General features: G+C 41.5%; 1 protein-coding gene and 2 long non-coding RNA genes across 4 annotated transcripts; 1 reads left to right on the top strand and 2 right to left on the bottom strand.

Annotated features, from left to right (window-relative positions):
• Positions 1 to 1,015: 1,015 nt before the first annotated feature.
• Positions 1,016 to 27,444, top strand: LOC117454685 (alpha-2,8-sialyltransferase 8F-like). Its single transcript, XM_034093810.2, has 7 exons — positions 1,016 to 1,309; positions 21,165 to 21,245; positions 21,517 to 21,591; positions 22,077 to 22,221; positions 24,446 to 24,558; positions 24,690 to 24,782; positions 24,859 to 27,444. The coding sequence occupies exons 1-7, from the start codon at positions 1,215 to 1,217 to the stop codon at positions 25,346 to 25,348; spliced, it is 1,092 nt and encodes a 363-aa protein (XP_033949701.1). The 5' UTR covers positions 1,016 to 1,214; the 3' UTR covers positions 25,349 to 27,444.
• LOC139434798 (uncharacterized) lies at positions 10,727 to 12,149 on the bottom strand. The gene is made up of 3 exons (XR_011644103.1): positions 12,066 to 12,149; positions 11,777 to 11,922; positions 10,727 to 11,685 (listed from the first exon to the last, which is right to left on the bottom strand). It is a non-coding gene; the product is annotated as an uncharacterized lncRNA (long non-coding RNA).
• On the bottom strand, positions 15,116 to 20,328 carry LOC139434797 (uncharacterized). 2 transcript variants are annotated; one of them, XR_011644102.1, is made up of 3 exons: positions 20,287 to 20,328; positions 16,219 to 16,364; positions 15,116 to 16,127 (listed from the first exon to the last, which is right to left on the bottom strand). It is a non-coding gene; the product is annotated as an uncharacterized lncRNA (long non-coding RNA). The 2 variants fall into 2 exon arrangements; XR_011644101.1 differs by lacking the exon at positions 20,287 to 20,328 and adding an exon at positions 16,508 to 16,790.
• Positions 27,445 to 27,807: the final 363 nt, after the last annotated feature.

Raw genomic sequence — 27,807 nt, 5'->3', positions numbered from 1 at the left:
TGGGGACGCACCCCTGAAAGTCCCGCCTACCTGGGATGTTTGTGTCAGAATTGAAAACAAAAAATGAGGGAGCTGCAGTGAGAGCAAAAGTCTGATCATTGAGAAAGAAGCAAAGAGAACTGCAAACAAAAATATATGTTAAAACAAAGAAAAAATACTTAAAGTTTACATGATTACACAAATGATTTGTTTGCAACTTGGAGTTTTTTTTTTTTTTTATTAAATCTATTTTGCTTGACTCAGTTTGTTTTCTCTTAAACTCTTAGTTTTGCTTGATTCTGAGAAAGTGTTGCTTTAGGTCTTAAAAGTAGTTAAAAGAAGCGATTTCATTCAACAATTTGCAACTGAATCCATTGGCTTTCTTATGTAATTGAAAAAGTGGCCAAAAAACGTAAGAAAGGTATAGCACTAAAGCTGTCAAATAGATGTCAGCTAAAAAGGAAAATAGTTCACTCTGAAATTATGTGATAAAATGGAAATACTCAAATTCATCAAAATTGTACTTAAGTAGAGAACTTGAGTAAATCTAGTTAGGTAACTTACATATTGTGGAAACTCAAATGATTAAGATGTATTTATGCTTTAAAAATGGAAATACAAGAGCAACTTTAAGCATCATTAGCATATAATAATCTCATAGCCTATTCATATACTGTATGATTGACAATGGCAAAGTAAGGGGGAACTTACTCATCAATAGAACAGGAACTTCCAACTGCCAAGAGGTCACACTATTCATATTAGGGTTCAATCAGTTTTGTTTGATTTTGTTTTTGTTGATTATCTTTTTCTATAATTAATCTAAATCTTCATAGTAACTAAGAAAAAGTATAAAGGACTATTTGTTCCTCAGGGTTAACTTAACAAGCCTCTTTATTGCTACTGTCACCGTATGAGTCATTGTATTGCATGTGTTGAAACAAATGATGGAGGGAGGGACATGTACAAAATGGGTGGACCAAAGAGACATGACGAAGACTAAAGTAGGAGTTCAATCAAACAAGGACATCAGTTATTCAACCCTTCTGACAACGATGCAAACAGAAGGGGAAAGACCAAGTGCAAAGAAGACAGAGGACTTGCCGGAGAAAAGAGGCAAGAGATGTAGGCTACAAACTGAGGGGAGAGCAGAGAGTCCAAAGTCTGACATCTAGACACAAGGTGTGTGTGGACAGGAGGTGAGGGGACGAGTGTGTTCGCAGAAAGAGATCGGGATGAAGCGACACGCTCAGAAGTTATCCATCCCTTTAACTGTACTCTGTTTGGGGAGCCTGCTGATCACTGCCCTCTGGATCATTGTGGACAAAGGGTAAGCGTGTCTGTACTTGTTCCAACAACCTGTGGAGCAGGTCTTTTATTTACCCGGGTCTGAGGATTTGTATGAAGGTAGATATGGTGCAAAATGCGAGAGCGTGTAAAACCTGATGTGAGCACTTGCATAAAAAAAATCTGTTTGTGTGCATACATTTACACTTGTATAAAATATCCACGTAACTGTGAACCAAATTTACACTTGTATAAAATATCCACGTAACGAACCAAATGTACACTTGTATAAAATATCCACGTACATTACGGCCGCGTTGCGGTTGCGCTGCGGCGTCCGTAAGGATCGTGGCCACTCTAGTCAATGGGTGCTATTCCACCAGACGCACCGCGTTACGGCTCAGAAGCGTCCCAGAAGCGTCTCGCCGCTGGGCTCCGCTCGTAATAGGATTGAAGTCTATTTTTCGGCGCGACACAGCCGTAAGGTAATGTAACGTAAGGGCAGGCAGGAAGTGGAACGTTCAGAGCATATATATATATATATATATATATATATACTGTTAGTGAATTCTAGAACCCTGAAGGCAGGAGAGACTGAAAAGAATCAAGGGAAGCTTATAAAAGTTAACAGCATTTAATTACACAAAAGATGCGGTGGTGTACAAAATGAAATGTGCAAGTGGAGGAGCTCTCCTCATCCGACCGGTCAGTCCAGGTCAGCAGGTAGAAGAGGTCAATCCTTGGCTTGCTCTTCCTGTTGTCATCTGAGGTCTTCTCCTATTGGCCGACGTCGTCGGGGGCGGGTCCAATGTAATTCCTGCCTTGTTCTATTGTTAAATTACATCATTCTGGTGTCTGTGGTTATTTAAACATTCCCTAATAAACGTTATTCAGCGGCAATAAATGAGTGCTAAACCCAGTGTGCTCAGTGTACAACATCACATATCATTTCACCGTTGATTCATGGTTTGAAAATGCAGCATTTCGCCACATGCTAATGCTAACCGGAAGTGAAGCATTTTCAGAATAAAAGTATTAAGTTAATAGTTAGTGAACTTCAGGTTTTTCAGAATAAAACTGATTTAAATTAAATAGTGTATTTAATTCAAATTACGCCATATCAACATTGATTTTAATTTCTAACAATACACACACACAAACTCATTTTGCAGACCCTATCCCTCCGTAGTCGTTCAAGTAGGAGGAGAAATGCCAGCGTTCTCCTCCGGTTCACAGGCACTGTGTAAATTATATATATAGAATAATTATGATGATTTTACCACTAAAATACAGCAACACATCTTTGATTCATGTCGTTTATAACTGGGATATTACAATTATTATTAACTTTGTCTGTACAAAGTAGTCTGTCCAGGAAATATGCTCAAATCAACTGAAACTGCGAGCCGGCAGGCAAGACGCTCCGCTTCTGAAATGCTTCTGAAACGCGCCGGTAGGGTATGACGCCGGAGGAGGTCGGACCAAAACCGCGGCGCAGCCGTTACGCGACGCAGACGGACCCGGTGGAAACTAGGGGTTAGCCCCGCAGTCTCCAGTCACCCGAGCCTCGTCGTTCTGGTAGCTCCGCCCCTTTGCTCCAACCCTCCTCCCTCCCCCACATCTACAGGTGAAAATTACTTTTGCCACCCATTTATCACAAGAAGTGTAGCAAAAGTCAAGACCGCAGATTCGTCGATGTATACTGCCACAGAGCAGATTCGTCAAGTTGTAATGACTGATTTGAGAGGTTGTAATAAATAAAGTTGCAGTTGTAATGGAAAATATATTTAAAAAATATGTATTTTTCTGCAAGTGAACATTTCATCAGTAAGTTTCTACAAGCTACAAAACTTTTTTTTTGTGCTCATATCAGGTTTTACACGCTCTCGCATTTTGCATTATAGGCCTATCTACCTTCATAATATGTTTCTCACAAGGCACCATGTGTTATAGCTACATTTCTCCTTTTGGACTGAGTTCATGTTTATTATTAGATCAAAGTAAAGTTTTTAATTATACATTAATAGAATGTATTTAGTTCAAAGCAAAAACGTTTAATAATGAACAACAATCTTTTTTACCGTAAATAAATTACATTTACTACTATATATTATAAGAATAATTTGGACTTTTAAACTTAAAACACTTCTTTACACTCTGTTCACATATCAATAACGACAGGAATATTCTCTTCAAAAGACCTTAACATTTATTGAGATGTCTTTAAAATATGCATCACCTATTCTGTTTTATAATAAAATAAAACTCCCAACATTTAAAAAAATAAGATGAATGCAGTTCAAGTTTTCTTTTGCTGACTAGTTCCTCTTTTGTTCAAGTTCCTCTTAAACTTTAAATTAAACAAAGAACCCTTGCATTACACTGTATTTGAATACATGCTTTAGAACAAAAAACATGCTGTATTCAAAAGTCTTTCATGTATCCAATACTTAAGGCTTGACACTCAGACTGCAAACTCTGCGTGTCATTTTCTTTGGTTCAATCGCCATGAACGTTTTCTGCAGTGCATCAAAGGTGTATTTGAATTCACATAGCTCAAGTTTAGAGCAAAGATGAAGCCAAATAACATGGCACATGCATGTGCAACTGATGGCATCTCATTGAAGACTTCCACACCTTCAACAATGAGTCCGATGTGCTGCGGTGGCAGGAGAGGATAGTGCTCCTCCCTGATGCCAAGCACCGCCATTGTACACTGCTCAAGCTCTGTGTCAGATGTGCAGGTCCCACATATTCAAAACGCTTGAATCAACAACTCCCTTGTTTTATTCCAAAGGCCTCTCACACTAATTTGCATTTCAGTCCAGAGGTTCTGACTGCACGGAGAGTTGCCACATCAAATCTGCCGCGCCTCTCTCTCGATAGCCCTTTTAACTAGTTCAGAGAGTAAACAACATATTTGGAGACTAAACAACTGGGCACCCTGAATCACTTACGTCGGACCTTTAATGGCCTCAAAGCCAGCGTTCCCACAACCGTAAACCATTGCGTGACAGAGAGTTGGGTCAGTGTATGTTTTGGTCATTGGATTTTCTTTTCACAAATGGAAATTCAAAAACAAAAAACGACTGGATATTTGATTTTCGTTTTCAAATTGAAAAACCAAAATTGAAATACAAGGCGTTTTTATTTATCATGGTCAAAAATGGATTTACTAAACTTAAAAAACGGGATGATTTTCATTTTCTACTTCTCCAAACAAAAAATAAAATCACTAGAAAACAGAAACAAAAAAAACCCCGTTTTTTCATATTCTGTTACCGGAAGTTGTCTTTCAAAATAAGAGCGCAGATGAGGACGGTCAATCCGTGTATCTACGGTCTATTTGTTTTCACAACGAAAACAGCCAAGACACATATTGAGCCCAGAAAATGAATGTTATTAAGGGCTGTAAATATAATAGGCCTATGTCTAAAATGGACAACATTGTTAGGAGATTTAAACTATAGGCTACAGCGATTCTGCACTGCGGTCAGCCGTCTCTCAAGTTTGTTAGAATTTTTTCTGCCATTAGTTCTTCGTGAGATCGATCCTGTTGGACTCAGTAGGCTAGTACTGAAACTACTGCCACAAGTAGGCTACTATGAAGTAGCCTAGTACTTACTGTGTACTTTTTGACTAATCCTCTGTCAATGTCCCCTCCTGAGAACAAGAATGCATGTTTCTCTGCTATTTTGAATCAACGTTAAAAATCTTTCTTCATGCGACTGATATTGTTGGACTGAGTATTTTAAGAGGATATCAGCAATACTTCCAGTCAGTAGTCCGGCAGCAGCATTTTTACCCTGGAAAGTCTTGCTCGCTATTTAAATTGACTTTGATTGAAGTTAATAACAATATTGATATTCTATAGATATATATTGCATATTTGATGCAGTCTTTCTGAACACTTTTAAAATAAAATACTGCAAATGAGGAATATGTGTAATGTTCTGCACACATTTGAAAACACGTGGCAGCTTTATTAATACAGCAGATTTGTGGAAGGATACATTATTCATGGACTTCAATGGCTCTCCAGATAAAGGGCGTGGCTGCTTGTATTATCCTCAGATAGGGGTTTGCTTAAATAACTAGTGACATTTTAATAAATATTGCAAAGAAGGGCTAAAAAAAAGGCATATATCCTTAGCCAGTGTGTATTCTTTCAAGCACCACAAGATTCATAGTTTATAAAGTACAATTCTGGGCCATTGATTGTGTCATTTCTCCAAACACATACAGTAGAAATGCCTGTTGTGAAGCCTTAAAATGGTGCAGGAAAAGGACTTTACATTGTATTATACTTAAAGACGGGACTATTCAGTAAGAGAAGAGAAACAAGGAAAGAAAACTGTGATGTAACATTAATGACAGACATAATATGAGGTCCTTGGCACACATTGTGTGGTCATGGGGCATCACCCTTACAGCATCAGGACAATATCATATGGACACTGGAAGTGTGCTGGAGGCGTTGACTGGGACTGATGGAAGCATGAGGCTGATGAGACTGAAGAATCTGCGAGGAACGAATTAGCGGCTGAGAAATAGTTATATATTAAAAGACACCAGCATCATAAGAGGCCAACCAGAGTGACATAGTGTGTCAGTGTGCTGAAGGTTATTTGTGACCAGCTATCCAGGACAGACTCTAAAGAAGTTCCAAGGTGTAAAAATGCTGCTGCCGGAGTACTGACTGGAAGTATTGCTGATATCAACTCTGTCATCCTCTTAAAATACTCTGTCCAACAATATAAGTCTCAGGAAGAAATGTTTTTTAACGCTTATTAAAAGAAAAACATGCATTCTTGTAGTCGGGAGGGGACATTGACAGAGGGTTACTGGAAAAGTACACAGTAAGTACTTCATAGTACTTGTGGGGGTAGTTTCAGTAGTACTGAGTCCAACAGGATCAATCTCACGAAGAATTAATGGCAATACAAATATTTCCCTCATCAAACTTAGCAGAAGTGGCTTGATGTTGTTCTCAGCAGGGGACTTTGACAGAGGATTTTTTTTTTTCTAAAAAGTACACAGTAAAATTACTTCAATGTATTGTTAGTAGTAGGCTAACTAATACAAAGTTTAACAGTATCAATTTCATTCAGTGTTATAGCAGAATGTTTAATACAGCGTATTTCTGATATTCATTAAAGATCACATGGCATTCCATATGATGTGTGTTATTGAGTTGGGTCACACACAGTTAGAGACAATGGTCGTTCTGAATTATTAATAGATGTATTCATTTCAAGTGAGCTGACACCGAGGTTAGAGGAAGTTCAGAGAAGGCCTCAGGTTATAAAAAACAGTTCACCTTTTTGTTGTTAACTACTAAAGATGTCAACGATGACGTTTAAACATATACAAGTATAGCTTTCAGAGAGATAAACATGTGGCATATGTGTGGTAGGCTGCATGATAAAATGTATGTGCGTTAAACATGCTTAGGGAAAATGTGTGTGTGTTCATTGCAGTGGCTATATATGCTGTATGATTGTTGCTACTGTGGGGGGCATTTCCGCGATTGGCTGCTGTGGTAGCAGGTGATGTACTTCCCATTATTGTTTGTTTGTTTGTTGCAACAACTAAATAATAATTACTGATCAGCTATGTCTGTGTTTGTGTTTTATTGATTCCTCTCTGTTTCATTCTTTCCTATTGTGTTATGCTGGAACGCCACAACAAACTAATGGTAACACTGTCTTTTTATCATTCATCAAAGATAGCAGAAAAACATGCATTATGTAGGCTACTATGGAGGGGACTCTGACAGAGGATTACTCACAAAGTACACAGTAAAGGTAACCCATAAGGTTGAGGTTGTCTACCTGCACATGCATGTTTATACCACAAGGGGGCAGATCACCTGATGGTTCATCATTGTTTTATGCTGGAGATGAACAGAAGAAGTGTGTCTGTGTGTTGTGCTTGGAGATCGTTTGAGATGCTGACATCTTGCACATGTGCCTTGTGGAAGTTAATAAATGAACGTTTTCTACACCTATAATACCCTTGCGGTCTGAGTGGTGTAACAGTAGCAGTCAAATTAGTACCGAGTCCAACAGTGTCAGTTTTATTAAGAAGTTGTGGACAAAAATATTTGTATCACTCATTGAATATAGCAGGGGAAAAAATGAAAAGCAGCTGATTTGAAAAAACAAACTCGAGAGACGGCTGAGGTGACCAGGGGCCTCATTTAACGCCGTGCGTAGGATTCACGTGGGAAGGTTGCTTACATAGTAGAAATCCAAAAAATAGGTACAGAAATGTTCCGACATTTTCCGACTCACAAAACATTGCGTACTGGCGAGGAAAGTGCGTACGGCACTTCCTACGCCGGTTTCCCTTTATAAATCACAACCGACTCGAAATGCGGTGCAGATTTTGCGGGCTTCACGTAACGCCCATATTTGCCTATAAATAGTCAAAGAAACGCCCATTCATTCATTCATTCATTCATTCATTCATGTTGACTGACTGCATGAAGGAGATCGCAGGAAATGACGACAGAACAGCTAAAAAATACATCTCACATCGTGTCAGATTTGAGTTCTTTTCGGGAGGTCGAGATAAATCATATTGTTTGGTGACCAGTTTGAACCAGAGTAGCAGCATGGAGGTCGGATCGTCAAAAATAAAACTGACAAAAAGTACACGGACGGTCCGTGTACTTTTTGTCAGTTTGATTTTTCGTTTAAACCAAAAGCCAAAAAACGGAAATACCAGCCTTTTTTCCGTTTTTTTATTTAAAACGAAAAAACGGGAAACCAACGCCGTTTTTCCGTTGTTGTTCTCTGAATAAAAAGACGGATAACGAGAAAACCTAATTAAAAAAAGGTAAGTTTACGTTGTGTTAGTTAGAAAAAATGAGAAAAATGAAAATACCAGCCTTTTTTCGTTTTAAATCAAAAACGAAAAAACGTGAAACCAAAGCCGTTTTCCTGTTTTTGTTGTCTGAATCATAAAACGGATAACAAGAAGACCTAATAAAAAAAACGGTCTGATTTTGGTTTTTGATAACAACTTCATTCCATTTTCCGTTTTGTATTGAAGAATGAAGAAAAGCAGTCCGGTGGACCGGAAGTTAAAGAACATATTTCAAAATAAAAGACACGAGGATATGCTGTAAAAGTTAAATCCTGGAACCCAGAAGTCTGACGAGGATAAGTTTATCTCTGCATTCACATGCAGATATGCGTTTATAGAGATCAATACAAGTATGCAAGCACTGTGCATAACTTTATTTAGCTGACTTCCGGTTTGTACTGTGTCGGTAAATCCAGTGTCCAGCTTGCCGCTGTGTGACAACCATAGACTGGTGACAGCGTCATGTTTGTTGCATACCTGCAAGATAAGATAAGAACTATCGCCATAGGCGGCGCGTGAGGTTCAGGTTTGGGAAGGCTAAATAACTTGTTTTACCTGACGCTGCCTGACTCCGGCATCTATAGAAAAGAGACCAACTCAGTGAAAGCACCGCCTGATCAGAGCTCAGTGTGCGGAGTTTAAATCTATTAAGTAGGCCTATACAGGAAATACAGTTTAAGATGTCGACGTGTCGCACTTATCATTCATATCACATTATCAATCAGATCATCGATCATATAATATCATACTAGGCTATATCATATATTTCATTATCAGCTTCTCGAGCCGTATCTGGCCGTGCAACACTTACATTGTCACATGCTGTATGCAGAAGTATTATTTTAAGCAACACATTAGGTTTGACGAAACACTCAAGTCAAATGTAATTAAAGTCAGATCCACTCGTGTCTAATGCCCCTTTCACACCAGCGCCTTTTCAGCTCCGGCTCGGAGCTAGAGCCTGAAAAGCGCCGGGTTTTCCTGTTCACACCGGAGCTGCGCCGGCTCTTAGCTCCGGAATCCGCTTCATTTCCAGCTCCAACAAATTGTCGGTCCAGAGGCAAGAGCTTTGGAGCTAAGAGGCGACGTCGCTTACGTCTCTCTTACGTCGAGGCGTGCAGGAAACTAAACCCACCTCCCATGGGTCGACTGTTATGCCTGCCTACAAGCAGTAGTGCCTATAAACACACTTTATAAAGTCAGGCAGCACTAACCAGGCTTCGTGTGATTCTGTTTATTTGTACCTTACTTTGACCATCCGTTCGCTGTTATCGATCATTGTGGAGAGAGGCAGACGTGTTGTTTTGTATTATTGCAGCTATCGGATGCAAGTAGTCAGTGTAGCTTCGGTTGCTATGCTAACATCACCCGTTTTATACCAGAGAAACTTTCATAACAGCGTTGTGATGCCAAACAGTGTCAATTCAGACTGACACACATTCACTTAGGCTAAGGGGAACTGGGGATATGCATCAGCTGCTTGTGTGAGTCGGACAGTGAATACTACAGTGTGAGCTAACCGGGAGCTAACGGGAGAATAAAGTCCCGTGGAAGAGCAGCACTGCAGCGGTCGGTAAATGCTGCAGAAACACATTAATAAACAATGAACCACGGCACTCTGGAGCAAAGTATAAGGTTGGAGAAGTCGTTATTCAATTTATTCTGGCTTCGTGTGATTTAAAAGCAACACGATCATCGACCCGACGCAGTAGTTGTTGTTATTGTGAGCTGCCGTTGGGGGCAAATCAGCCATGTAAACGGTGACGTCATGACGCAGCAAGGGCAGCTCTGGGGCGCCAGTGGGCGGTGTGCACAGAGCGGGAGCTGAAAAGGGAAACCGGAGCTGAACCAGAAAAGCTCCCGCTCGGAGCTAGAAACTGAAAAGCGCTGGTGTGAAAGCCGCATGTGAAGCGGCTGGGATATCATAAAACTGTTAATGTACGCATTCAAACACTTTTTCTGTTACCAGCTGAATTCACCTTGCAGGTGCAGCTCTGTGGCTTTTATCCTGGATTATATGTTTAAGTCATGGGTGTTTAAAGTTCATATTTGTCTAATATTAGTTTACTTTTCATTAATGAAGTATGACGCTGCGCTGTAGGCTACACTTGTTCCTGTTTGTGATTGGTCAAATGTTGCTAACCCCGCCCCTTTCACGTGAATGCGCTCTCAGCTGGAGAAAGAAACTCTGGCTTGATTTACTGAGTTGATAACCAGCGTCGTAGGACCGCTTAGCGAGAGCGCGTTTGTTAGGGTTAGTTAAGATAACTCAAACATATCCAGGGTCTGTGGAACTGGCTTCGTAGTACAGGGCACAGGATGCTGCATAGCAGCGCTAATGTCAAAGACACAAACATTATATTTTTATTTTACCAGGATGTAGTGACACATATATTTGGGAAGGCTTAGCCTTCCCTAGCCTACAGTAGGCTACACTGTCCATTAGTTGATTAATAAACAAGACATTCAAGTCAAAGTTTTAGGCATTTTCATTTGTAGCACGCTGTAAATATGGACTATGAATGAACACATGCAATGTGGAAACACACAAATAGGTTTATTCTTAATACTCATAACATGTATCAGACACAATGACTTTACTGAGAGTGAAGATGACTTGAACATAGAATGGTACTGAAGACAAAATACAGTATATTGCATTTACCTCTTCCTCTAACTCTCTCTCCAATATTGGCCTCCATTGTTGTGCACAACAAAGTGTTCAAGCTCAGGTTTCTAAGTGATATCATTTTAACATGTGCATTCTGGGTGTAGGGTTAGTAGGGCTAACCCATATCTGTTCAATACATGAAATAAGTTTAATAATTGTGCCAAAAGTACCAGTTTGTGTCTGTGTAATTGCACAAAGCTGTAATAGGCCACAAATAATGAAGGCCCACCTGAAAAAAAAATCGCTATTTTTAGCATTAAATAATGTACACTTAAACTGATCTAGCTTTTTTGGTGGAGAAAATAAATGTTGCTTTTGCCCATGTCCTCGGCAGCACATGGCTCTGCTGTGCCGGGGCTCCTGTATGTTTCTCCACACGACTACTGTAGGTAGTACACTGATTATGGATATACACCACACACTACCCCACTTCAAAAGACCAGAACTATCCCCTTAAGGGCAGCTGTTGATGTTCACAACAACAACAAATGCATGCAGATGGTTGTAGTCTGTAGCCAGACAGTGGCAGATCTGGCCGTGGTGGAGCATGGTGGTGGGCAGCGGTGTGACTTCTAGCTGTCATGGTGATGTTCATATGACAAGGGGACTGCCTGCTTGAACTTTACCGAGAGCAGAGTCCACTAGTGGCACCTCACAGGGATGGTGCAGAAGCAGCGGTGAAGTCCTTGTAGATCCCTGGCACTTTGAGGGCAGACAGATCCAGCAGCTCTCAGAGACATCAACACAAACTACTCCGTGTGCAGAGCTTACTTTCACATAACTACTAATCTCTCACTTTACTCTCTCTGACATTGTTCTCTGCTTTGGATTGCGGACATCCCAGCCATGTTCTCTTCCGGGCCTGGTTTTACACACTGTGGGTTTAAGCAAGATATAGAAATTATGAGACATGATGAGTGTGTAGTTTTAGCATTTAAATTACAATGACATTATTCTCAGACTTGCCATAGTTCTTGGTTTGTACCACTGCTGCTCTAGAGCTGAGTACTGGGGACCCACTGGGAGTCATGTGATGGAGCAGGAGAGTAACACACGCCACACCTGCAGCCATGATGCTCCAGCTCAACGGGGGTCGAGTCTTTCAGCCCCACCTGTAAGAAGAGAAACAAAATAAATACGTATTCAGTTTGCTTTGTATTATTTCTTTTAGGGTAACATTTTGGTTTAATAACATTGTGCTATTTTAGGGAGTAAATAAGTGATATATTTTTTCCTAAATGTTTTCTATACTTACATCTTCTTATACACATTGATATGAATTGATTTACTTTTATACTATGAACGAAGAAAAATTACTCTTTAACAACAGAACAGGAACAAAACACAACTGTGACCTCTGTGCAGCACACACAGACCAGTCAGTCAATTTCTGGGGAGTAGCTACCTTGTGCTAGTTATATTAAAGTTGATGTTTTACTATTGGCTGTGTCTAACCTGTCTGACCTGTCTGACCTGTCGGAAATGAGCCGAGTCCCCAGGAACATGTTGAACCAGACGGTAACTAAGACAGTAACCCTTCATCCTGAACTCACTGTGGGGCCTGTCCTCATGGACCTGGAGCATAACACCCTGACACATACAAAAATACATAGTATGTTCATTAAGAATGCTCATACTGTCCCTCCTCTGTCTTTCAATGTAGTCAAACTTGTTGAAGAAAAACAATAAGTTTAACGTTACAGAAATAAAAGCTTAATTACTCACCCTCCTAATTGTAGACGTAACTTCACAAGTACAACTTGAAACATGTCTCCCGCTTGCTGCTGGGTGCAGGTGAGAGTAGGTCGACATTTCTGTACATCACTGACATTTGTCACAGGTAAATCTTGTAGGTATCGCAACAAACATGATGTTGTCACACAGCGACAAGCTGGACACTGGATTGACCAAATAACTACACACTCTTATTCACATTAGACACGTTATTCAAAACCGACAGCCTGTGTGTTGTTTGCAAAACACTGCCACTGAAATACCACACTCAATCATCAAACCCCTGCCCCCAGAATGCACATGTTAAAATGATATCACTTAGAAACCAGGGGCCTGTACTGCGAACCTGGTTCAACCTAACCTGGATATGTTTGAGTTAGCCGGTTGGCCTAATCCAAAACATACGCGCTCTCGCTAAACGGTACTACGACGCTGGTTATCAAGTGGATCGCTCAAGCCAGCCGTGTCCTATCTAGTTAGGTGCGCGTTCACATGAAAGGGGTGGTATTTGGAGCATTCGACCAATCACAAACATGGAGAAGCGCACTGACAGCGCAGCGTCATACTTCCTGAATGAAAAGTGAACTTTAATACTAGTCAAAAATGAAGAAGTTAAACTTTAAACATCCATGACTTAAACACTTTATCCAGGATCAAAGCCACAGAGCTGCAGCTGCAAGGTGAATACAGCTGGAACAGAACACGTGTTTGAATGCGTACATTAACAGGTTTATGATATCACTGCCCCGTCTAAAACACGATCTGACTTCAATTACATTTGTCTCGAGTGTTTCGTCAACTTAATGTGTTGCTTAAAATAATACTTCTGCATACAGTATGTGACACTGTGAGTGTTGCACGGCCAGATACGGCTCAGCTGACTCAGATGATAAAATATATGATACATTATGAAGTGATATGCCGCGGACTGTACTTAATGTACTCTGATCCGGTTACTTATGTTGTGGCCGATATGTAAGTAAGCTTTCTTAACGCTAATGTTATAATAGTCAGATTGCTCTGAAGATGGAGGTGATATTCTATTCATGTTCACGTTCACACAGTCGGTGATTTTTGCCGGCCGTCTTTCCTGCGACGGCAGTTTTTCTGTATTTCCTTTCTCCTGTGATATGACTTGATCGCTTTAAACTCCGCACGCTGAGCTCTGATTGGTCAGCAGGCGGTGCTTTCACTGAGTTGAGCTCTTAGCCTGCAACCTAACCTGGTCCCGACCAGGTTAGCTGCTTAGCATATATTACCATGGAGATCTAGCTTGCTAAAAAGAGAACCAGCTTCGTAGGACCGGAAAGCCGGAGTTTTCCCTGAATTTAGCCGGCTAAGCGAAAATCCTGCTTCGCAGTATACCCCCCTGAGCTTGAACACTTTGTTGTGCACAACAATGGAGGCCACTTTTGGAGAGAGAATTAGAGGAAGAGGTAAATGCAATATACTGAACTGGGGATATGCATCAGCTGCTTGTGTGAGTCGGACAGTGAATACTTTAGAGCGGCCGCTGCAGTGTGAGCTAACGGGAGCTAACGGGAGAATAAAGTCCCGTGGAAGAGCAGCACTGCAGCGGTCGGTAAATGCTGCAGAAACACATTAATAAACAATGAACCACGGCACTCTGGAGCAAAGTATAAGGTTGGAGAAGTCGTTATTCAATTTATTCTGGCTTCGTGTGATTTAAAAGCAACACGATCATCGACCCGACGCAGTAGTTGTTGTTATTGTGAGCTGCCGTTGGGGGGCAAATCAGCCATGTAAACGGTGACGTCATGACGCAGCAAGGGCAGCTCTGGGGCGCCAGTGGGCGGTGTGCACAGAGCGGGAGCTGAAAAGGGAAACCGGAGCTGAACCAGAAAAGCTCGCGCTCGGAGCTAGAAACTGAAAAGCGCTGGTGTGAAAGCCGCATTAGACGGGGCAGTGATATCATAAAACTGTTAATGTACGCATTCAAACACTTTTTCTGTTACCAGCTGAATTCACCTTGCAGGTGCAGCTCTGTGGCTTTTATCCTGGATTATATGTTTAAGTCATGGGTGTTTAAAGTTCATATTTGTCTAATATTAGTTTACTTTTCATTAATGAAGTATGACGCTGCGCTGTAGGCTACACTTGTTCCTGTTTGTGATTGGTCAAATGTTGCTAACCCCGCCCCTTTCACGTGAATGCGCTCTCAGCTGGAGAAAGAAACTCTGGCTTGATTTACTGAGTTGATAACCAGCGTCGTAGGACCGCTTAGCGAGAGCGCGTTTGTTAGGGTTAGTTAAGATAACTCAAACATATCCAGGGTCTGTGGAACTGGCTTCGTAGTACAGGGCACAGGTGGCTGCATAGCAGCGCTAATGTCAAAGACACAAACATTATATTTTTATTTTACCAGGATGCAGTGACACAAATATTTGGGAAGGCTTAGCCTTCCCTAGCCTACAGTAGGCTACACTGTCCATTAGTTGATTAATAAACAAGACATTCAAGTCAAAGTTTTAGGCATTTTCATTTGTAGCACGCTGTAAATATGGACTATGAATGAACACATGCAATGTGGAAACACACAAATAGGTTTATTCTCAATACTCATAACATGTATCAGACACAATGACTTTACTGAGAGTGAAGATGACTTGAACATAGGATGGTACTGAAGACAAAATACAGTATATTGCATTTACCTCTTCCTCTAACTCTCTCTCCAATATTGGCCTCCATTGTTGTGCACAACAAAGTGTTCAAGCTCAGGTTTCTAAGTGATATCATTTTAACATGTGCATTCTGGGTGTAGGGTTAGTAGGGCTAACCCATATCTGTTCAATACATGAAAGGCAACTTGAGTTTAATAATTGTGCCAAAAGTACCAGTTTGTGTAAATAATCACATTTTTCTAAAAACACAGCAGCAAAACCTATTTTATCCACCCAAAAATGAAGGCCCACCTGAAAAAAAAAATCGCTATTTTTAGCATTAAATAATGTACACTTAAACTGATCTAGCTTTTTTGGTGGAGAAAATAAATGTTGCTTTTGCCCATGTCCTCGGCAGCACATGGCTCTGCTGTGCCGGGGCTCCTGTATGTTTCTCCACACGACTACTGTAGGTAGTACACTGATTATGGATATACACCACACACTACCCCACTTCAAAAGACCAGAACTATCCCCTTAAGGGCAGCTGTTGATGTTCACAACAACAACAAATGCATGCAGATGGTTGTAGTCTGTAGCCAGACAGTGGCAGATCTGGCCGTGGTGGAGCATGGTGGTGGGCAGCGGTGTGACTTCTAGCTGTCATGGTGATGTTCATATGACAAGGGGACTGCCTGCTTGAACTTTACCGAGAGCAGAGTCCACTAGTGGCACCTCACAGGGATGGTGCAGAAGCAGCGGTGAAGTCCTTGTAGATCCCTGGCACTTTGAGGGCAGACAGATCCAGCAGCTCTCAGAGACATCAACACAAACTACTCCGTGTGCAGAGCTTACTTTCACATAACTACTAATCTCTCACTTTACTCTCTCTGACATTGTTCTCTGCTTTGGATTGCGGACATCCCAGCCATGTTCTCTTCCGGGCCTGGTTTTACACACTGTGGGTTTAAGCAAGATATAGAAATGATGAGACATGATGAGTGTGTAGTTTTAGCATTTAAATTACAATGACATTATTCTCAGACTTGCCATAGTTCTTGGTTTGTACCACTGCTGCTCTAGAGCTGAGTACTGGGGACCCACTGGGAGTCATGTGATGGAGCAGGAGAGTAACACACGCCACACCTGCAGCCATGATGCTCCAGCTCAACGGGGGTCGAGTCTTTCAGCCCCACCTGTAAGAAGAGAAACAAAATAAATACGTATTCAGTTTGCTTTGTATTATTTCTTTTAGGGTAACATTTTGGTTTAATAACATTGTGCTATTTTAGGGAGTAAATAAGTCATATATTTTTTCCTAAATGTTTTCTATACTTACATCTTCTTATACACATTGATATGAATTGATTTACTTTTATACTATGAACGAAGAAAAATTACTCTTTAACAACAGAACAGGAACAAAACACAACTGTGACCTCTGTGCAGCACACACAGACCAGTCAGTCCATTTCTGGGGAGTAGCTACCTTGTGCTAGTTATATTAAAGTTGATGTTTTACTATTGGCTGTGTCTAACCTGTCTGACCTGTCTGACCTGTCGGAAATGAGCCGAGTCCCCAGGAACATGTTGAACCAGACGGTAACTAAGACAGTAACCCTTCATCCTGAACTCACTGTGGGGCCTGTCCTCATGGACCTGGAGCATAACACCCTGACACATACAAAAATACATAGTATGTTCATTAAGAATGCTCATACTGTCCCTCCTCTGTCTTTCAATGTAGTCAAACTTGTTGAAGAAAAACAATAAGTTTAACGTTACAGAAATAAAAGCTTAATTACTCACCCTCCTAATTGTAGACGTAACTTCACAAGTACAACTTGAAACATGTCTCACGCTTGCTGCTGGGTGCAGGTGAGAGTAGGTCGACATTTCTGTACATCACTGACATTTGTCACAGGTAAATCTTGTAGGTATCGCAACAAACATGATGTTGTCACACAGCGACAAGCTGGACACTGGATTGACCAAATAACTAGACACTCTTATTCACATTAGACACGTTATTCAAAACCGACACCCTGTGTGTTGTTTGCAAAACACTGCCACTGAAATACCACACTCAATCATCAAACCCCTGCCCCCAGAATGCACATGTTAAAATGATATCACTTAGAAACCAGGGGCCTATACTGCGAACCTGGTTCAACCTAACCTGGATATGTTTGAGTTAGCCGGTTGGCCTAATCCAAAACATACGCGCTCTCGCTAAACGGTACTACGACGCTGGTTATCAAGTGGATCGCTCAAGCCAGCCGTGTCCTATCTAGTTAGGTGCGCGTTCACATGAAAGGGGTGGTATTTGGAGCATTCGACCAATCACAAACATGGAGAAGCGCACTGACAGCGCAGCGTCATACTTCCTGAATGAAAAGTGAACTTTAATACTAGTCAAAAATGAAGAAGTTAAACTTTAAACATCCATGACTTAAACACTTTATCCAGGATCAAAGCCACAGAGCTGCAGCTGCAAGGTGAATACAGCTGGAACAGAACAAGTGTTTGAATGCGTACATTAACAGGTTTATGATATCACTGCCCGTCTAAAACACGATCTGACTTCAATTACATTTGTCTCGAGTGTTTCGTCAACTTAATGTGTTGCTTAAAATAATACTTCTGCATACAGTATGTGACACTGTGAGTGTTGCACGGCCAGATACGGCTCAGCTGACTCAGATGATAAAATATATGATACATTATGAAGTGATATGCCGCGGACTGTACTTAATGTACTCTGATCCGGTTACTTATGTTGTGGCCGATATGTAAGTAAGCTTTCTTAACGCTAATGTTATAATAGTCAGATTGCTCTGAAGATGGAGGTGATATTCTATTCATGTTCACGTTCACACAGTCGGTGATTTTTGCCGGCCGTCTTTCCTGCGACGGCAGCTTTTCTGTATTTCCTTTCTCCTGTGATATGACTTGATCGCTTTAAACTCCGCACGCTGAGCTCTGATTGGTCAGCAGGCGGTGCTTTCACTGAGTTGAGCTCTTAGCCTGCAACCTAACCTGGTCCCGACCAGGTTAGCTGCTTAGCATATATTACCATGGAGATCTAGCTTGCTAAAAAGAGAACCAGCTTCGTAGGACCGGAAAGCCGGAGTTTTCCCTGAATTTAGCCGGCTAAGCGAAAATCCTGCTTCGCAGTATACCCCCCTGAGCTTGAACACTTTGTTGTGCACAACAATGGAGGCCACTTTTGGAGAGAGAATTAGAGGAAGAGGTAAATGCAATATACTGTATTTTGTCTTCAGTACCATACAGTAACTATATGTTCATGTCATCTTCACTCTCAGTAAAGTCATTGTGTCTGATACATGTTATGAGTATTGAGAATAAACCTATTTGTGTGTTTCCACATTGCAGGCTAGGGAAGGCTAAGCCTTCCCAAATATTTGTGTCACTGCATCCTGGTAAAATAAAAATATAATGTTTGTGTCTTTGACATTAGCGCTGCTATGCAGCCACCTGTGCCCTGTACTACGGAGCCAGTTCAACAGACCCTGGATACGTTTGAGTTATCTTAACTAACCCTAACAAACGCGCTCTCGCTAAGCGGTCCTAGGACGCTGGTTATCAACTCAGTAAATCAAGCCAGAGTTTCTTTCTCCAGCTGAGAGCGCATTCACGTGAAAGGGGCGGGGTTAGCAACATTTGACCAATCACAAACAGGAACAAGTGTAGCCTACTTCATTAATGAAAAGTAAACTAATATTAGACAAATATGAACTTTAAACATCCATGACTTAAACATATAATCCAGGATAAAAGCCACAGAGCTGCACCTGCAAGGTGAATACAGCTGGTAACAGAAAAAGTGTTTGAATGCGTACATTAACAGTTTTATGATATCACTGCCCCGTCTAAGACACGAGTGGATCTGACTTTAATTACATTTGACTTGAGTGTTTCGTCAAACCTAATGTGTTGCTTAAAATAATACTTCTGCATACAGCATGTGACAATGTAAGTGTTGCACGGCCAGATATGGCTCGAGAAGCTGACTCAGATAAGGAAATATATGATATACTAGTATGATATTATATGATCGATGATCTGATTGATAATGTGATATGAATGATAAGTGCGACACGTCGGCATCTTAAACTGTATTTCCTGTATAGGCCTACTTAATAGATTTAAACTCCGCACACTGAGCTCTGATCAGGCGGTGCTTTCACTGAGTTGATCTCTTTTCTATAGATGCCGGAGTCAGGCAGCGTCAGGTAAAACAAGTTATTTAGCCTTCCCAAACCTGAACCTCACGCGCCGCCTATGGCGATAGTTCTTATCTTATCTTGCAGGTATGCAACAAACATGACGCTGTCACCAGTCTATGGTTGTCACACAGCGGCAAGCTGGACACTGGATTTACCGACACAGTACAAACCGGAAGTCAGCTAAATAAAGTTATGCACAGTGCTTGCATACTTGTATTGATCTCTATAAACGCATATCTGCATGTGAATGCAGAGATAAACTCATCCTCGTCAGACTTCTGGGTTCCAGGATTTAACTTTTACAGCATATCCTCGTGTCTTTTATTTTGAAATATGTCCGTTAACTTCCGGTCCACCGGACTGCTTTTCTTCATTCTTCAATACAAAACGGAAAATTGAATGAAGTTGTTATCAAAAACCAAAATCAGACCGTTTTTTGTATTAGGTCTTCTTGTTATCCGTTTTTTGATTCAGACAACAAAAACAGGAAAACGGCGTTGGTTTCACGTTTTTTCGTTTTTGATTTAAAACGAAAAAAGGCTGGTATTTTCATTTTTCTCATTTTTTCGTTCAAACGAAAAATCAAACTAACAAAACGGCGTTGGTTTCCCGTTTTTTCGTTTTAAATAAAAAACGAAAAAACGGAAAAAGGCTGGTATTTCCGTTTTTTGGCTTTTGGTTTAAACGAAAAATCAAACCGACAAAAAGTACACGGACCACGGACCCTTTTTGACCATGATAAAGAAAAACGCCTTGTATTTCAATTTTGGTTTTTCAATTTGAAAACGAAAATCAAATATCCAGCCGTTTTTTGTTTTTTAATTTCCATTTGTGAAAAGAAAATCCAATGACCAAAACATACACTGACCGGGTCGACAGGTCATACACTGGTTTATCGAGATAGCTGGAGCCTCCCATTCCTTAAGAGAGATAACAGACTCAGGGTTGGTCATAAACGTCAACAGGCAAAAAAAGGTTTGATATCTTAGGAGTAGAAGGAGAATTATTCCCTCACAAAACCAATATTACATATTATGCAACAATTTAAACTTTTCAATAGTCAAACAGTAACAACAAAGTTAACCATTTGCATGATACATTTAAAAATGTATCTGGTTAAGCAAGCCTTAAAAAAGTATTTAACACACGGCTAAACTTTGCTTACACATAGACAAGTACTAAGACAAGCGGTAAGACATTCAACTTTAAAACAACACAATTTCAAATCATTACCTTATGTAAGTGTTTCTGGATTGGTCCTTTCTCACAGACAGCGCGGTGTAGTGGGTAGCGGGTTAATGGCGGCCGCAGCAAATCTTGCAGTGACCTTGCTTTGTCCACATCATGTGGTCATGTGACATTCTTTGAAGTGAAAAAAACTATTTCGGTTAAATTATTGTTTTAGGTCGATTCAGGGGGAATGTGTTTTGCACGGGTCAACCGAAAAGAAATCATGCTGAAAAAAGAAACCACAATTTTTAAATGGACCATTTAAAACATTTACTTTGAATTAATGACACAGTCCTTTCACATTTTTCAGCGCAGAACGACATTCAATAACTCCCCTGTCAATCAGTTGTTATTCTCAGTCTTTATTGTGTACTGGATTGCTTTCTCGTTGTTTTAAAATGAGTTTAGTTGATGTTTTCTTTTGTAGTTTTTGGTAAACCACACCTGTCATCATAGCTCATTTGCCTTTTGGTGTGGACTATGTATAAATGAATGTGCTGTGCTGTTTGTCTCTAGTTTGCTGCACAGCCATCTTGTACCAAGTGAACCCCCTTCACCCAAGAACATCTGGCCCTCTGACCTTTGCAAAGGATGCAGGTGAGAGCAAACACCGTCCATGCTTCTCCTTGAAGGAGCCTTTCTGTTAATGCCTTCATCAGAACAATTCATGTTATCACGAGGGGTCACACACCTGACTGTGTGTGTGTGTGTGTGTGTGTGTGTGTGTGTGTGTGTGTGTGTGTGTGTGTGTGTGTGTGTGTGTGTGTGTGTGTGTGTGTGTGTGTGTGTGTGTGTGTGTGTGTGTGTGTGTGTGTGTGTGTGTGTGTGTGTGTGTGTGTGTGTGTGTGTGTGTGTGAGAGAGTGACAGGGAGCTCATTGAAAAAGTAAGAGAACTCTACTCAAAAACGTGGAAGAAGCAAGAAGATAATTACAGAAACTTCAGGTAATTGTATTTCATTACATTTTGTATAAAATGTTGACAAAAAAGGTTTTGTCCAGAATTGCAATTAATAGTCCATGCAGGCAAAGATTTGCTGTTTCTCAGGGGAAGAGTATAAACACTAAACATTGTCACAGTTTGAGACTATTCAGTGAGTTGGTTTTAAAAGTATTTAGAAGAAGCAATCCATGAAGCAACGCCCAAGAGTGCCACATCATTCAACAATTTGCAACTGAATCCATTGTAATCAAAAATCTTAACAAATGTATAGCACGAGTCAGAGAGTAAAACAGAGGGACTTCACCTGAAGATAACTTTAACTCACGTTGAGGATTATATCAATTAGAAATCCTTATAAGAAAGAAGATACGTTTTATATATAATCTGAACAAATTGCCACTTACTGTGGTTGGTAAATTATAAAGCTTTCAGTTCAACAAAACTCCTGGCTTGGATGTTTTTTTAACAAAGTCCTTGTGTTACCCCAGTTCTCAGCTGAGAAGTGAGTGCCAGGGATTTGACAGGGCCATCATTACCCAGGCCAACACTCCAGTGGGATCAAATATTGTGTACTCTGCGGAAAGTACGACGACCCGCATGGTGACTCCAGAGATTTTCAGCACCTTCATAAAGGTATGTCGTTTTTCATTCATGGATAGTATCCAGTGGCGAGCCGTCAGGGCCCTCTCTGTGGGGGCCTAAGATATTCTAAAAAATAATAATTTGAAAACATTAGTTTTACCAAAATAACTTGATTTAATTGTATTTAAAATAATATTTCCAAAGAAATAAATCCTTAGAATCTGCCTGTTCAGTTTCTGTTGGAATGTGAAGGGTTAAATGCCGTCTCTGCGAGTTATGAGAAGACGGGAGAGCTTGTTGGTCCCTCTCTACATTCACAGAGGGCCCGCTATAGTAACTCAACGAGAGAGTAATGTCAAATGACAGTACAATTGAATTGACCAATCATATCTTCCCTCTAAATGGGCGGGCTTTATTTTCGCGGACTTTATGACTAGTTCCGCCCGCTGTGAGGTCTATGCAAGTGGTGCAGTGACACGTCCTAAAACCCGGAAGTAAGCTGCGCTCGGATTCCCTCGACAGAAAGCAACGGGATTTCTCCATAGGGTTTTGGAAAATAGCTCGAAATAAGGTCTGTGGAAAACGAACGTTTTGTTCAGCCGGATAATATCCACATGTTTACCCTACTATTATTATTTTCGATAGATCGATAGATTTTTGATCGATAGATTTATAATTAGCATAAGTTCGTTCATGATGGCTCACTTCAGTGATAGTGAGGAGTGGACATCGTTGCGAAATTATTAACCGAGTCATTTTCAAGATTGAGTTACAATGATAAACTGGAGTGGCAAAGGATCAGGTGAATGACCCGCAAGTGCTTCATCCAGAAGGACAGGAGGATGGACTTTGTGTTTCAGTGATTTGATCATCAAAGGTAGGCCTAAGTCATCTTCAATGCGGGCTGCCGTGCCGACTTCATTCATTTGTAATTGTTACTTGGCTGTGGGTGCCCTGTCAGGATAGGTGTTTATATGGTGTTGTTTGTGTGGTAGAGGGTCGCTGTCATTGATGCGTTTTGCACCCCGGACCGCTGTTTTGATATTCCGCTGAAGTATACGCTGTGACGTAATATCTCTTCTTTTTTTTCTCGAGGGAAGGGGGGTCAGAGGGCCTAGGTATAAAAGTCACGGCTCGCCACTGATAGTATCACATCATCTTCTGCTTGTTGTCTTTATTGTTCCTTAAAGGGCTCAGAGATTATAAATGTGTTTAGTTACATGGTGACTGGTTGATACAAACGACCACCTACTGTATGACCACCCTTTCACAAACACACACATGCACACACACACTCAAGCAAACAAACATAATTATGATTTGAAGTGAGGACTTCTTAATCTGACGAATGCTAAAAAAAAAACTACAATCTTATTTCAATACACAGCATGTCTGCTTTTAATTATATAATTGCTGATTTGTAAATGTGAAATAATTCTAGTTTTTAGAAAATTGGTACTGACTCTGTTTTTGATTTTCATTCATTCTCAAATTTGTAACTGGCTTCAGCACCGGAAAAAAGAGCATCCAGTACCCTTTCTACAACACCAGTCTACAAAGTGTGCATTCATTTTGATATCAACTGTCTGATCCATGGACACAACAACTTTGTCAGGACTAACCGGAATAGTTCACAAAAAAACAGTCACAGATTCAGAGTAAGTTTCAGGTTCCAGGATACAGCCCACTGCTCCTGATACTGGGATGGTTCAAATACAGAGGCTACATTTCACTGTGTGTGATCAGCTGAGATGCCAAATCAGGCCAAGGGGCTCAAAGTTGAGGGCCCAATGGCCACTACCTGCGCCCTATAGCTCAAACTCTCTTATTTTGATTTCAGATAATAATAATACATTTTTATTTCAAAGCGCTTTTCCAGGTGCTCAAAGACGCTTTACAGTGGTTTGATAAAATAGAATAAAAAATAGAAATAAAAAATAAATAAATATTAAAACAGCAACACAGCATAATTCACAAATTAAAAGCCAGTCTGAAGAGGTGTGTTTTGGTCAGTGTTTTGAAAGATAGATACACTATAGTGAGTCATTTTGGAGAAGTGTGCGCTGTTTCAATCGTAAAAGAATGTAGGAAATCAATAACGCATCTCTAACACCTCGAGGGTACATTAAATAAATACTCGCACACGTTAACACATGTTGGAACTGTTGTAGGGGATTTGCAAACATCCCCATGGCTCTTGCTCATTCACAAACATTATATAATCATATGCATGTTATTGTTCTCTAATACATTTTTTCATTGGTTTTATTTCCAGGAGAATCCATTTCCAAAGAAAAGATTTGACACGTGTGCTGTTGTTGGGAACTCAGGGATTCTGACAAACAGCAACTGTGGAGAGATGATCGATTCGGCTCAGCTTGTTATCAGGTGAGAAAGCTGTCAAGATTAGGGGACTGAAAGGCTGATGGCGACATCAATCTACAGAATTAAACATAAAGAATTAAAAAGATCATAAAATTCCCAATAATAATTTCTGATTAGTCCGTTATGCTTTTCAGGTGCAACCTACCTTCTTTGGGAAAAGGCTATGAGAAACATGTGGGCAACAAGACTGACATTGTGACAGCAAATCCGAGCATCCTCGTTAGAAAGTGAGCAAGAAAATTAGTCTCACTGTACCATAACATTTGTTTTAGTTTTGTTGCCAAACATTCTTTCTATTTTCAGGTATGGGTCCTTAGACGGGCCTAGACGTCCATTTGTGGAGAGTCTACATATCTACGGCAAGTCCCTGCTGCTTCTACCTGCCTTTGCCTTTGACTTTTGTACTCCTTTGTGCCTGAAGGCTGCATACAGCATTAGGGACCTTGAAAGTCCAATTAGGCCCACCTACTTCAACCCTGATTACCTCCGGAGACTGAGCAACTTCTGGCGCTCCAGAGGCCTACAGAGAGTCCTAAACAGAGGCATACTCAGCACCGGCTTACTGATGGTTAACATAGCGCTGGAAAACTGTGCCAACGTGCATCTGTACGGTTTCTGGCCCTTCAGTATTCATCCATTTGAACTCAATGCCGTGAAAAACCACTATTTCGATGATGAAACGGTTAACTGGGGAACGCATTCCATGCCTGCTGAGTTTAACCTGTTGTTGCAGCTGCACAGTCAAGGTGTGCTCAGGCTTCACCTGGGGAACTGTCTACCGGGTAACAATTAGTTCCCAGGTCCAGAGACAGATGAGACTGGGCATCTGAATAATTGGGACATTTCCTGGTGGACTGAGGACTAATCTCAGAATTTGTCTCTAAACTATGCCTTTTCAATCCAATCCATTCACTCTCCCCCCATATCAGCTCTTATGCCCCTTTCACACCAACGCGGTTCCAGGGCCGGTTCGGAGCTTGAGCCTGATAAGCACCGTTTTTCCTGTTCACACCGCAGCGGAGCCGGCTCTTTTTTACCCGAAAACCGGGTAATAAATCTACAAGTGGTAGTCCTCCCTTGAACTCTCTGGGTGCAAGGCCGAAGAGTAAATCATTTCCATGGGATTTGGGAGGACGAACAACAGGCAGAGGACGAACAACAGGCAGAGCCCAGCGCTCTGAAATCTGTGATGCGACCGGCTGGCCTGCATTGTTATCACCCAGGAAGAGCGCCTCTTCAACCCCTGTTCCTTCTAGGAAACAGCCGTGGACAGCTGCTAAAGGGAGAACTACAAACAATCCTCCTAAACCACCGAGTGTGCCAATCCAGAACAGATACGCTCCGCTGACCGAGAGCCGGAGATCTCTTTCTGATGACCTGGATAACCCGTCCTCTTCACACAGCAGGGTAAGGACCAATAGCTACTCCAAAAGTAAAAGGCTAGAGGGAAAGCTGACGACTGGGCCTGAAACTCTGATTGTGGGTGACTCTGCTGTAAGAGATGTAAAAGGTCTGTGTAGTAAGAACAACACCAAAGTACTCTGTTTTCCCAAGGATGTGGTCTCTGACTTGGCTGAGAAGATCCTGCATATTGGGGCTGAACATCCGACTGTAAAGAATGTGGTACTACATATTGGAACAAATGATGTTGTGAAACAAGAGTAAGAAGTGCTGAAAAAAGACTTTAAATGTCTGTTGGAAACTGTCAGCTCTCTAAATGCAGATGTGTTCATCAGTGGCCCTCTACCGCCAGTCAGAAGAGGAGTGGAGAGATTCAGCAGATTGTTTGCACTGAACACCACACCTGGCTTTCAACTGTCTGTATTGACCATTCTGTCCATTTTATTGAGAACTTTAACTTTTTCTGGGACCGCAGACATCTTTTTAAGGCAAATGGAGTTTGTCTGAACAAGTCAGGAGTGAAATGGTTTATCTCTAACGTATTCAACTGCCTACGTCATCAATCTGTTCCCTCTGCCAAGGACAAGCAACAAGAGGAATCAAAACAAGAGAAAGACACAACACATCGCTCAGAAAACCTTGAAAATCTATCACTGCACCCGCCTGAGGAATGTCTTGATTATGGGAGACAAATAGAGGAGTCTCCACCGCCCTTCACCCCCCCTATCACCTCTGAGGATACTCTTCCTTCACCACACAGCTCTCTCTACTCTCCGTTCACCCTCGCCCACCCTCCTGGAGATCGCTGAACACACAAAGGAGATACAGAGGGTTGGCACCGATTCCTTCCTGGAGTTCAAAGACCAAACTAAGGCGATATGCAGGGCTGGAAGCATGTCCTTTACCCCCGCTCCTCAACGACGCTGTTACGGCTGCTGTTTCTGCCTGCTCGGTAACCTGTTTGGGATTGTCTGCAGCTGTGTGTGATTATGTAAATGAGCTGTGTGGTTGCCCCAACATCATTGGCTGTCATCTCCTGATCCACTTCCGAGGACACTGATTGGAGCACGCCGGGCCCGACGTTCTCCAATCCCTGTGCAAGCCCAGCGCACACCTGCTGGAGAGGACTACAAAGCTGGGGACAATCATCACTCTGGAGGCTCTGTTGAGTGAACAGATGCCTCTCGCTATTTGCTCTCATTCTGGGGATTAACTGGTGTGGACCGTGTTACTGTGATTAGATGGGCTTAGATTAGTTTGATTAGATGTGCTTAGATTAGTTTAGTATTGTTTGACTGTTGTCCTAGCTGTGTTTCCTTACAGCCTTCCTTTGCTAGTTGTACCACTTTTACAGTGAGGTTTTGTTTCCTTCTTTATTTAGTGTGTGAATATTTAGTTTTCCCTGTATGCGTTTAGATTTGTGTGTTTCAGGCTGCTGGCCCGCCATTTTGTTCACCGGTTGAGCAATAAAACAGCTTATAACTTTTACCAATCCCATTCTGGTTGTGTTGCTTCCCGTTGATTCCCCTAGCGTAGAATGGAACGTAATAGACGCCCACCAAAATCACCGCAGAGACGCGCACCATCTCCCCCATCTTCATCACCGTGCCTACGTCAACCACCCCCCCCCCCCCTGGCAGCATGTCCTCTACCCCCGCACCATCTCCCCCGTCTCCATCACCGTGCCTACGTCAACCACCTCCCCTCCCTTCAAGAAAGCATCTGCAGTCTCCGAAGCCTGATAATGATGTGTGTACAAAATGCAACAAACTCTTACTGATATGTGCTGGGTCCAGGCTCAAGGGCGTATGGCACTCTCAACTCTTTCCAGGACATGCCAGGGCACTGCCT

The sequence above is a fragment of the Pseudochaenichthys georgianus genome, chromosome 11 (genome assembly GCF_902827115.2).
Source record: "Pseudochaenichthys georgianus chromosome 11, fPseGeo1.2, whole genome shotgun sequence".
NCBI lineage: Eukaryota > Metazoa > Chordata > Actinopteri > Perciformes > Channichthyidae > Pseudochaenichthys > Pseudochaenichthys georgianus.
Note: the sequence above shows the minus strand (reverse complement) of the source record. Positions and strands in the feature narration are given on the sequence as shown.

Coding starts and splice junctions, on each gene's coding strand:
- LOC117454685 (XM_034093810.2), top strand. CDS start 1,215: ATGAAGCGACACGCTCAGAAGTTATCCATCCCTTTAACTGTACTCTGT. Junction 1,310..21,164: donor TGGATCATTGTGGACAAAGG/GTAAGCGTGTCT, acceptor GTTTGTCTCTAG/TTTGCTGCACAGCCATCTTG. Junction 24,559..24,689: donor TCGGCTCAGCTTGTTATCAG/GTGAGAAAGCTG, acceptor TATGCTTTTCAG/GTGCAACCTACCTTCTTTGG.